The 10,354-nt window shown below is 53.1% G+C and overlaps 5 protein-coding genes across 5 annotated transcripts in view; 3 read left to right on the forward strand and 2 right to left on the reverse strand.

The window, feature by feature from the left end:
- Positions 1–107: 107 nt before the first annotated feature.
- BO72DRAFT_526652 (putative exonuclease) lies at positions 108–2,944 on the reverse strand. Its single transcript, XM_040950054.1, has 3 exons — positions 2,703–2,944; positions 2,494–2,641; positions 108–2,440 (listed from the first exon to the last, which is right to left on the reverse strand). Exons 1-3 carry the CDS (start codon positions 2,713–2,715, stop codon positions 289–291), a joined length of 2,313 nt encoding a protein of 770 aa, XP_040802678.1. The 5' UTR covers positions 2,716–2,944; the 3' UTR covers positions 108–288.
- A 154-nt stretch (positions 2,945–3,098) lies between these two features.
- Positions 3,099–3,931, forward strand: BO72DRAFT_446884 (translation machinery-associated protein 16). Its single transcript, XM_040944402.1, has 3 exons — positions 3,099–3,314; positions 3,387–3,471; positions 3,538–3,931. Exons 1-3 carry the CDS (start codon positions 3,146–3,148, stop codon positions 3,818–3,820), a joined length of 537 nt encoding a protein of 178 aa, XP_040802679.1. The 5' UTR covers positions 3,099–3,145; the 3' UTR covers positions 3,821–3,931.
- A 157-nt stretch (positions 3,932–4,088) lies between these two features.
- Positions 4,089–5,707, forward strand: BO72DRAFT_476544 (MAM33 family protein). Its single transcript, XM_040947391.1, has 5 exons — positions 4,089–4,372; positions 4,584–4,705; positions 4,769–4,827; positions 4,894–5,417; positions 5,473–5,707. The coding sequence occupies exons 1-5, from the start codon at positions 4,180–4,182 to the stop codon at positions 5,496–5,498; spliced, it is 924 nt and encodes a 307-aa protein (XP_040802680.1). The 5' UTR covers positions 4,089–4,179; the 3' UTR covers positions 5,499–5,707.
- Positions 5,708–5,713: 6 nt separating this feature from the next.
- BO72DRAFT_446885 (DNA primase subunit PRI1) lies at positions 5,714–7,117 on the reverse strand. The gene has a single exon (XM_040944403.1). The coding sequence runs from the start codon at positions 7,096–7,098 to the stop codon at positions 5,989–5,991; it is 1,110 nt and encodes a 369-aa protein (XP_040802681.1). The 5' UTR covers positions 7,099–7,117; the 3' UTR covers positions 5,714–5,988.
- A 1,886-nt stretch (positions 7,118–9,003) lies between these two features.
- The window catches only part of cspA (putative cell surface protein), a 1,859-nt gene continuing 508 nt past the window's right edge, over positions 9,004–10,354 (forward strand). Inside the window, exons 1-3 of the mRNA XM_040950608.1 lie at positions 9,004–9,368; positions 9,424–9,526; positions 9,583–10,354. The exon at positions 9,583–10,354 is cut by the window's right edge and continues 508 nt beyond it. Coding sequence (XP_040802682.1) covers positions 9,291–9,368; positions 9,424–9,526; positions 9,583–10,354 — 953 coding nt within the window. The 5' untranslated portion in view covers positions 9,004–9,290. The remainder of the gene's footprint in view (positions 9,369–9,423; positions 9,527–9,582) is intronic.

The following is a 10,354-nucleotide window of genomic DNA, read 5'->3' on the forward strand; positions in this document are numbered from 1 at the left end:
CACGTGCCCACTCCCCCCCAGCCTCCAACTTTTCCATGGAACTAAGCACACCCAAACACCAACTTATGTCATAGTCTGGCCAGATGCTTTGCAACTAAGGGGTATACGGTCAATCCCATGTAGATCCTATTATTTATACGGCCAAGCACCTCTCGGTCATGTACTGTACTGTACTGTATGTCAAATCACCCACCCAATGCCATGATACACAAAACTAACAATGCTCCCAAGAACTCCTATAATGATAATGATAAGTCGATTGTCCCCCAAGCACTCCAAGAGTTTGTCTCAACCTACAAAGGAGAAACGCTTGAGATCAATAGCGACTGGGGTCTGCAAGCCTCCATTCGCATTAGCGTCGGGTTCTTCCAGATCGTCTTCTTCATCGTCTTCACTATCCGGAATGATCATGTCTTCACTCCCATGGCAGGTCGGCATGAGATTCTGGGTGCTACCGAGACTGCTATTGTTGGGCTCAGATGGAGTAAGCGAGACTTTTGATGCCCGAAATGCGGCGAGAGAGGATGAAAGATGGTTAAGAGATCGAGACCTAGCCAGGGCACTTTGCCCCAGTCGTTGCAAGGGCGTTGTCCGTCCACGTCTAGGCGGCGTCCGTGGACTTCCGCTTCTCAGGTCCATTGGTGCTTTCGCTTTTGAGAAGGAGATAACTGGCATGGGCCGTGCATTGGGTTCTGTCCGAGTGACACTCTCCGAGCGAACGCTGCTGCCTCTCCGCTGGAATGCAAACCTCGAAAGCAGCCCTGAGTTTTGCTTCTCGATGTGATAGTCGAGAACTTTCTGGAACTCCTCCGGATTGGACTCCAGACTGACAGCCCTGGGGTTGCTCTCAGTAAGTTGAATGGAATCCGACGGCACTTCTTGCTTCTGCTCCAACCTGTGATCCAGGTGATCCTCGGCATCAGCTTTCGTGGATTGCGGGGGCACATCTGATGCGTCGAGGGGTTGACTTGGCCCCGTTTCTTGGTGCTCATCGCTCTTAGCTTTCGCAGGTGTCTCGGCAGGATCCGGAATCTGAGACATCATATCCTCTACAGAATCATCCGAGAAGACGTCCAGAGAGTGTTTCCGAGCCTTCTTAGTTCGATTGATCTTGAGTCCGCTCGGGCTAGACTCATCAGTACTGTTTGTAAAGAATCGACTGCGACAAGTAGATGCGCTTGGCAACTGTCCCTCATCTATATCTGAACAGAGGCGCTGTCGCTTAGAGGGTTGCAGAGCAGACAGCCTCAAGGCGTGAGGATTAAAAGAGTCCCGCTCGACACTTCTCATCAAGGGACTGGAGAATCTGCTCGACAACGTAGCAGAGGAGGCTGACCTCATCAGGGTTGGCTGCGTCGGAACGGAAGTACTCTCCCAGGAAGTATTAGCGTGACGCTCGAGGAGCCGTTGCTGGCTTGGGGACGGCGTGAGGCTATTCGGATCGAGTTCAGCTAACGGCGTACGTCTTGGAGTGAAGAAAGAATTGATGGGTTTGTTGGGCTTCAACTCGGCCGCTGATCCAAGTGTTTGTCGACGTTGGAAAGTGCTTGTGAGTCGTTTCTCGGTAGACTTCGCTGCAGCTGGCGGCTTCAATACCAGAGGTTGCTTGGTCGCTGGATCCAGGTCCCCCCGAGCCACTCCCACCGCAACCTCAGGCTCCACATCACCGCCGATGAAGGTCAACTCTTCTAGATTGACATCACTTTCAGGTGTTGTGAGCGTCACCAGCTTTTCGGCCTTGGGGCAATAGACTCGCTGATAGAGGAAAGTAAGCTCCGCTTCCTTGAAACTCTTCAAGTAATCCGCAGGAACGTGATACTGGCCGTCAAACTGGAGCATCCGCACGGCTTTGTCGACATTTTTGTACCTCCGTATGCTTTGATGAGCCGTCTTCAGACCCATCCGTGGAATATTGGCTAAATAGTCGCAACCGGCGAGAATGCACATGCTTCGAAAGTCATCATCCGACCATCCTATCAGGCTGACGTCCCGACAAGCCCCGAAGTCCGCCCGATTGATCTCGATGCAGTCACCATGTTGATCAAGCTTGGACAGCAGGCGCTTGGCGCCAAACACAAGCAAGTCGGAGTCCTCTGAGATAATGCCATGAACGATACCCTGCTGCTCCAAGTATACCAACTGTGCATCGGCCTCGTACGGAGCTACCACATACTGCACATTCATTTGCTTCAGTTCTTCGATCAACTCACGCGCCATCAGAGGAGTCACGTCGACCGCCTTCTGTAGTTCCTGGTAGGCTTCCTTCGTGCGGCCTTTTCGGAGCAATTCCATCCCAAGTGACTTGCCGTCATGTCGCCTTTTCTGGCGTCGATCTTCAGTGCCAGCTTTGCTAGGAAGATTATCTCCGTCGAATACAAGGTATGGCGTCACTCCAAAGTAGATAAGCATGCGAACCCGATTAAGAACAAAGTCAATGTGTCTTTTATGTATGTTAGCGGAAAGCAGTCAGATGGCAAGCCTACAGGTACGTACTTTCGTGTGGGCTTGTCCAAGACCAAATCCACGGCGCATGCGACCGTACCACGATGTAGCCATCCGTAGGCATCGACTCCCAAAGTCTGCCCACTATAACTTTTCAGGTGACATGGTTTCTGGATTGATTTAAGAAGAACATGAAGGCCTAGAAGGAACACGAATAGTTAGAGACGACTCCCAAGCGCTTTCGCAAAGACAAGGGTCACCTTTAATTCCCATTGTCAGTACCCTATTGACGAGATGGCAGGCCGCGCTCTCTATACCGGCACCGCCAAGACAGAGATCTGCTCCGGCTGTAGGTGCTCAGGGGTCAAGCCAGATGATGAGGGCGAGGACCATGGGAAGGCTCCTAATCAAATGATGGAAAAAGACGTCCCACCCCTAAGCGACCAGCAAACGACAATGACCTAGACAACGAGGTTGGAATGCTTGATCTTCATCCCCTCCGACGCGCCAGGAACGCGATGGGGCGAGGGAAGCCATCTCATGTTCTGATTGGTTTCATGTGAGCGGCCTGAGTACCCTTCCTCACCGCCATTGCATTCTGCCCGCCGAAAAAAAAAGAAATTCGCCGAGGGGAAAAAAATCGCTGATAAACTGGACGACATTGCAACAATTTAAAATCAGACAGGAGAAACAAAACGTCACCATGCCGAAGACGCTACAGAAAGTACACAAGCACATTGCGAAGAAGAGAGGAGCGGTTGAGGCTCTTCACGAGTTCAGCAGAGATGCCAGAAGATTACGCCGCGCCACCGCTAGAGATGACCGAGTCGCTCGAGTGTCCGCCAATATGTCGCGGGGCAGACAAACCTATGGTGAGGGCCTAGCACTGCGCCACTCTTGTCTCGCTCCAAGGACTTTTCATTGATTGATCCCATGATACACAGTCGACCGCATTGCATACTTCTACGAGACCCTGCCCGAGGATGCGACACCCATGTCGGAAGACGAGATGAAGGATATCGTGGTGAGGTATGTGCCGGCGGCGCAAGGGCCAATCATAGCTTCGTGCGCTTTGAATGCTCACGTACAAACCAGGTATATCAACCGTAGTGTGCCCGAGATCGAGCAGTTACAGAGCGAGAGACGGAAAGGCAGACCCCCAAGCAAGCGGGAAGAAGCGCTGCTGCAGCGAACCGATGTCGAGAACAAGGAGTTTAAGACGGGATTTTGGTTGCCTGACCTCAGTGAGCAGGGTGTGATCAACTCGCTTAGGGCTTGGAATGGCGATTGGTCTGGCTTGAGCACGATGAAGTTCATCCGGATCACTAAGGATGGAGGCAAGCAGCCTTCAGTATTTCCCCCCAAGGGAATGTCTTGAAAGATTTTGTTCGTCTTCTGTGTTCCGAATTGCAAAAAGTTGGGTGCTTTGTCGCGGGAATCTCATGGGACTATGGCGTTATGATTGCATATAATTCACATGTACACACATATCATATCATATGGTTTTTCTTGAATCACCAGTAAATGAAGTACGCACTGTGCTGTACTTTCATGGATGGAGCTCCAGGTCTTGGCACGGGAAGAGCTTTGGAAAGTGGAGATGCCTGAGACTCCAGGCTCCTCTTGTTCACATCATCACTTTGCCTCTTCCGCATTCCTACCATCATCCCACCCCATTCATTTTTCCCATTTGACTTTCAGCTTCAATCCATCTACCATCCATCCACTATCTTCAAGATGATGTCCCTTCGCACTCTTACTCGCTCCGCCCCCCGCTCCATTGCGCGTTCTCTCGCAGTTTCCACCCGCGCAACTGTCTCCAGACCTGTTGTCGCTGTTTCTCAGAATGCTTTCACCTTGAAGCAGATCACCAAGCCTGCCTATGCTGCTTTTTCGACCTCCCGGGCTTTCAAGCAGGCCCCCGGCGAGGGTAAGAGAATTTTCCCGGGATGAAATATTGTAATCTGCAGCCTCCCATTCGAGCGCATCGATTCCATTTTTTCTCTCATGTTTTTCGGGCTTCTACCCATCACCTTGTATCCAAATTCCTGTCCCGTTCAAGCATTGGAAGCTTCGGTCATGGACTGCAGATGACTTTTTATGGCGCACAAAACTGACTACCTGTTGTACGAGCATAATAGGTGACGTCGAGCTTGTTGCCAAGCTTGAGGATGAGCTCAAGCACGAGAAGGCCTCCGGCCTTGAGGACCTGGATGGCTCCGTTCAGAACATCCAGTATGTTCTGCAAAACAACTCTTGGGAGGTACGTGCTTTCGGACAATCGTTGTTCTGACTGCATTAGCTCACACATCATGGTTTTTTCCAGGTCAAGGATATTCCCGGCGAGCAGGAAGTCACTTTGACCAAGAAGTTCGGCAAGGAAGAGTAAGGAAGCTTGTGCCCGCGTTTTCCTCTTTAACAATTATTCTAATCGTTTGTACTTCTCTATAGGATCCGCCTTACTTTCACCGTTGCAGACCTCGAAAACCTGAGCGAGCAGGAGGATTTCTCCGCTGATGGTCTGATGGACGCCAACGACTTCGGAAGCCACCAGCCTGCTAACCAAGGTCGCGCAGGCATCTCCCAGCTTCCCGAGGACCGTATCGCTCCCTCCGACCGCGACGAGGTCGGCATCGACGATCTTGAGCCCGGCTTCCCCGCTCGTGTCAACATCACCATTGAGAAGCCAGGCAGCGGCGCTCTCCTGATCCAGACCATGTGCACCGATGGCGTGTTCCAGGTTGAGGAGGTCTCCTACTTCAACAAGCCCGATCTGGCTCTTGCCCAGACCGCCGAGAAGGACTGGGCCAGACAGAGCCTGTACGCCGGTCCTCCTTTCGAGAACCTCGACGAGGAGCTTCAGAACTTCATTGACCGCTACCTTGACGTGAGAGGCATCAACGCCGAGCTTGCCACCATGATCCCCGACTACATCCAGGTCAAGGAGCAGAAGGAGTACGTCCGCTGGCTCGAGAGTACGTGACCCACCGATATTACTTCCCTATAAGCATTTGCTAAACCTCTGTTCAGATGTCAAGAACTTCGTTTCTGCTTAGATCAGGCGGACACGGACGTTCTTCTTCCCGATTCCTGCACGGCATGCTATTGAATGATGCGTTTTGAGTTTCGCAACTATATCATCTGTCACTCCTGTCTTCTCCAAAGCAGGCTTTATGGTCAATAATGAGGTAGTGCTGTTCGTCTGACAGTCCTACAATGTAACAACATAGAATCGAATTTCACAAAAAAATGTAATTTTGACTGGAAACATGGCTCATGTTGATTCGTATTGATTCTCATAACCACTTATTGAGCTCAGTCTGCAGTCGGAAATGAATAGAAGAGTAAGAACCATCACAATATTTACACAAAACACAGGGGAAAGGCCCCGTGACCCTTCTTCGAACGCCTGAAATATTCACTTTCAAAGGACATACTCCCAAATTGCTCCAAGATTATACCCAAAAATAATGCTACCCAGGCTAGGGCTTGAGAGAATTAAAACCATAAAGACCGCCATTCACCTAGGAGGCGAAACTCAGAAGCCTAGAACTCCATACTCTCAGGCTTTGTCTCCTCAACGTCCTCATTCCGTTCCCGTTTGCCACCACGCTCTTCCTTGAGAAGACCGGCGATGAAGGAGCGGAAGTAGTCGATGTATGGTTTCAGGCTCGTCTTCTCATAATCCTGTACTCTGCGGCTTCCCCTCGCGTCCGAGTCCGCGATACTACCCTCGCCCTCGGCCGCCTCCAGTCCGGCATTGGTGCTCGGATGCTCCGCATCCCACGCATCGATCTCGGCGAGCAGCTGCGTCACCGTCGGCACCGAGAGGGGGTCGAACTGCTCTGCCTTGCGGGCGTCGATGGGGACACACACGCGGCCCGTGCCCGGGTGGATGACGAACGGGCTCTTGAGCAAGTGGATCATCTTCTTGCTGACCTCGGAGTCCAGCCGGGGGTAAGTGTACTCCAGCACGATGTCCTGCTTGGCGTCGCGGAGCGTGGTCGGGTTCAGGGTGCTGCTCTTGCCCGTCTTGGCGAGGGCGTCGATGTCGGCCCACTTCTTGGCGCTGGTGCGGTCGGGCGAGGACTCCCACTTCTTGCGCAGCGACTCGTTCAGCCCTTTGTCCGGCAGGAGGGCCAGCAGGCGCTGCGCCTGCTCGGGGCCGAGGAAGGTGTCCTGGTCGACCAGCGTCGTCTGCGCGAAGTGGGATTTCAGGATGTCGAGGCTGCGCGCCATGTGCGGGTGCAGCGGTCGCTTCAGGTTCACCCGCTTGCCGCTGCTGTTGCCGCCCCGCACCACGTCCAGGTACCCGGCGATGGCCCGGCGTCGGTCGTCCGGCAGGCTGCGCGCGCGGGGGTCGCACACCCAGGCGTGCGCACCGCGGCGACCGGAGTATACCCAGAGGATGTGCTCGAAGCCGAAGTCGTCGCGGAGGGCCGTATCGACGACCTTGATCGCCATGGTCACAAATGCCCAGCATTTGCCGCAGATGTTGGCTTTCGTACAGCAGGAGCGGATGTCATCGTAATCCGTCAGATCAATATCGAAGACGAGTTCCTTGGAGATGGGCTTCAACTGGCCGCCGCGGAGCGTCTTGCGATCTCGGGGGTTGGTGTTGTAGACAGGTCCGATTTCGAATCGAGACGGGTTCATCCGGATGATATCCTTGCGGAAGCTTTCAACCCGTTAGAACAGAGTTCTGATATGGCACTTGTGCATCAATCCCGTGGTACTCACAGATCTGCCGTTGCATATGATTGGTAGCGGAGGTAGGCGTCGTTCTGGAGTGTGAGGGCGAATTCGCGATTGCCGAAATCGGGTGAAGGAACAATTCCGTGATTAAGCCATTGGAACAGGTAGCGGAATGGAAAGAGGCGTTGGTAGAATGCGAGCATGGTGTCTGTGTCTACCTCTGGACCGGGAGCAGGGACGGCGCTGAACGAGTAACTTCTATCAGTACCGGAATGCCTTGGTGAGTGTCGGCGCGAAACCTACTCTGTCTGCATCGTGTCCTGATTCTGAGCAACTGGAGCGCTAGAAGCTGGGTATTCTTCATCATCGTCGTCGTCATTGAACAGGTCTTCTAATTTTACGCCTGCTGCTGCATTGTCGGGTGCATCGGTCTTATCTTCGGAGGTGCTCTCCGCTGGCGGAGCGTCTGGTAGAACGTCCTCATCTTTGCGATCGGCTGACGAGCCTTGCGAGGGCACTGAGTGAGGCATCATAGGGGTGATGTTGTGGATTGTCTTGTTGTTCACTGCATCCATCTCTCAGCTACCGCAGCACAGTAAAACCATTAACGCGCTCCAAGACGCGTTCCCACGTGCCGCTTGCCCTAAGCCCTGATACGATAGCTGAGCTGAAGGGAGCTTATCTCCACGTGATACCTTGCTGCAAACGGCGATGAGTCAGCAAGGTACCGCCGACCCACCGAGAAAGCGACCAAGTACGAAGTACGAAGTATACTAAGGTTGGCTCCTGCAGAGCTTCACAATCATGTTTGCCAAGTTCTGTCTGGTACCACCCCTGCAGGAACACTTGCCATCTGCTATTGCCGCTTGCGGCCATGGTTCCTGTCAAGTGGCTCAACGAGCTTTGCTTCAATGACGTCTTACATTGCTCTCACAGCGACTACCTAGGTAGCCACATTATCCACTCACTCCAATGAAACATTACCGGCTTCTCATCTCAACGACTCTCTCGCCAGCTTCGAAAACGGCCGCTCCACAGTACGGCACCAGATCTTTCGAAGCTCGATGGGCCTTGAAGTTTTCTTAGATAGCCTATTCGACTGTGTGACAGCGACCTATCTCGGGTTCGATTGACATTCCTTAATGATGCCATGACCTGGATCTCGTCATAAGGCCATATGGACTACATTGTCCAGATAGAATGCTCAAACCAGCTACCTAATGTACTTCGTGAGCATATGCCTGTACTGCCCGTGCTTTATTTGCTTTCTTGCTTTCTGTCCCTGCCCTGATCCTTGACCCGACAAACTTACCTGCAACGTTACAGGCAGGCGGACCTCGAGCGACTCCACATTCCTGCAAAGCTTTTTCGAATGTGTCAGCTACAGAGCCTTGCGAGCCAATCCATGCATTTCTACAAGCTTAACTCCGCTTTTCAGGGCTCAATACTCCATAATGGAACGCAAATTCCGGTAGCACTTCCCTTCTCAGCAGGCTTGTCTCCGCTTTGCTTGATTAGTTTGGCTTGCACTAGCATAGATCACGGTGATAGCCGGGGGGTTTCCAGCTTCCCAATTTGAAAACCGGAGTACTCGCGCAAAGTCATGACGACAATACTGCTCTTGACTTCCTATCTAAGTACAGCCATCTAGCATCGTGTCCGAGGATCGTGGCTCACTGACGTGGGTACTGTGGGCCTCTGTCCAAGAAGATGTAGCAAGACGTTACATTCGCGCAACAGCTCGCCATCTGAGAGACCCTTTGGCTTGACGCACAGCATCACATCGGTGGTCCCTTTCGCATCCATGGCTTGGTTAGCCTCAAGCTGCGTCTCGTAGCCTACCAGAGCTAGCATCGATGAGCTTTACTTTTGCTCCTGAACCTTACAACACTTGCGCCGTACTTCGCTAACCAAAGGATACTACTGTGGCATTATCACCATCGTCAGTGACGACTGTCGTGTGCATAGTCGTCAGGCTCTTCGTCGAGAAGATTTAAAGGTCGAGACATTCTGCTTCATCGGATCGTTTCTTCCTTCTCTATTCCACCTTGTGCCGTACGGAAGCCACTCGCTGTTCCTTCTTCATCTCTCGTTTATATCAAAAGCTGTGTTGTTTGAGCCTTTCGCATCAAAAAAAAATTCCAACCTTCGAAATGGTCAAGGGAACTATTGCACTCCTGGCTTTGGCTGCCCCAGCCCTTGCCGGTGTCATCCAAGGGCGTGGCGGAGAGGTAAGCTTAATGCAAACGCGTACCCATTCCGATTGACATGCTAAGAAGCCTCCAGCCCGACGAGAAGAAGCCAGCCACTACCAAGAAGCTTGTACTCACCACCGACCCTCCCCGTACCATCACCAAGACTACTACCTATGTGACCACTGAGACCCCAGGTTCGTTATGCTCGCGCGTACTTTCTCAAGCAGGCCGTGTCTAATATAGCTTTCAGAAACCACCACTGTCGTTGTCTCTGGCAACAAGACTCTTACGGTGCCCATCACTCTCACCAACACCGTTACTTTGACCACCACATGGTGCGAGGAGGAGGGCAAGACTATTGTCCCCACCGGCAAGGAGCCAGTGCCCACTGGCGTGAAGCCCCAGCCTAAGCCCAACCCCACTGGTACTGTCATTCCTGTCAAGCCAACCACCAGCCACGGCACTGCTCCCATCAAGCCCACTACCAGCCACGGCACTGCTCCCATCAAGCCGACTACCAGCCACGGCACTGCTCCCATCAAGCCCACTACCAGCCACGGCACTGCTCCCATCAAGCCAACCACCAGTCATGGAACTGCTCCTATCAAGCCGACTACCAGCCACGGCACTGCTCCCATCAAGCCAACCACCAGCCAAGGCACTGCTCCTATCATTGGCACTGGACTTCCCCCAGCTCCTTTCCCCAGTCACACCATCCCCGCTAACGGCACTGTTCCTACCACCAAGCCCGGACCTTTCCTGAACACCACCAGCATCCCCAGTGGAACCCAGCCGGTACCTGTTGCTCCTGGTACTACTGTGCCTTCCGTCCCTGGATCTCCCACTGGCGTTGTGCCCGTTGTTCCTGTCGTGCCCGGCGGATCTACTCCGTCTACTCCTGGCTCTTCCACTCCCGGACAACCTGGTTCATCTAGCCCTGGTGCTCCTGGCGCTCCTGGCGCTCCTGGCGCTCCCGGCTCCTCTACCCCCGGTGCTCCTGGTGCTCCTGGCTCCTCTACCCC

This window comes from Aspergillus fijiensis (assembly GCF_003184825.1).
Source record: "Aspergillus fijiensis CBS 313.89 unplaced genomic scaffold BO72scaffold_16, whole genome shotgun sequence".
Lineage (NCBI taxonomy): Eukaryota > Fungi > Ascomycota > Eurotiomycetes > Eurotiales > Aspergillaceae > Aspergillus > Aspergillus fijiensis.

Coding starts and splice junctions, on each gene's coding strand:
- BO72DRAFT_526652 (XM_040950054.1), bottom strand. Junction 2,441..2,493: donor TTGGACAAGCCCACACGAAA/GTACGTACCTGT, acceptor CATACATAAAAG/ACACATTGACTTTGTTCTTA.
- BO72DRAFT_446884 (XM_040944402.1), top strand. CDS start 3,146: ATGCCGAAGACGCTACAGAAAGTACACAAGCACATTGCGAAGAAGAGA. Junction 3,315..3,386: donor GCGGGGCAGACAAACCTATG/GTGAGGGCCTAG, acceptor CATGATACACAG/TCGACCGCATTGCATACTTC. Junction 3,472..3,537: donor ATGAAGGATATCGTGGTGAG/GTATGTGCCGGC, acceptor CGTACAAACCAG/GTATATCAACCGTAGTGTGC.
- BO72DRAFT_476544 (XM_040947391.1), top strand. CDS start 4,180: ATGATGTCCCTTCGCACTCTTACTCGCTCCGCCCCCCGCTCCATTGCG. Junction 4,373..4,583: donor CAAGCAGGCCCCCGGCGAGG/GTAAGAGAATTT, acceptor CGAGCATAATAG/GTGACGTCGAGCTTGTTGCC. Junction 4,828..4,893: donor AAGAAGTTCGGCAAGGAAGA/GTAAGGAAGCTT, acceptor ACTTCTCTATAG/GATCCGCCTTACTTTCACCG.
- BO72DRAFT_446885 (XM_040944403.1), bottom strand. CDS start 7,098: ATGAACCCGTCTCGATTCGAAATCGGACCTGTCTACAACACCAACCCC.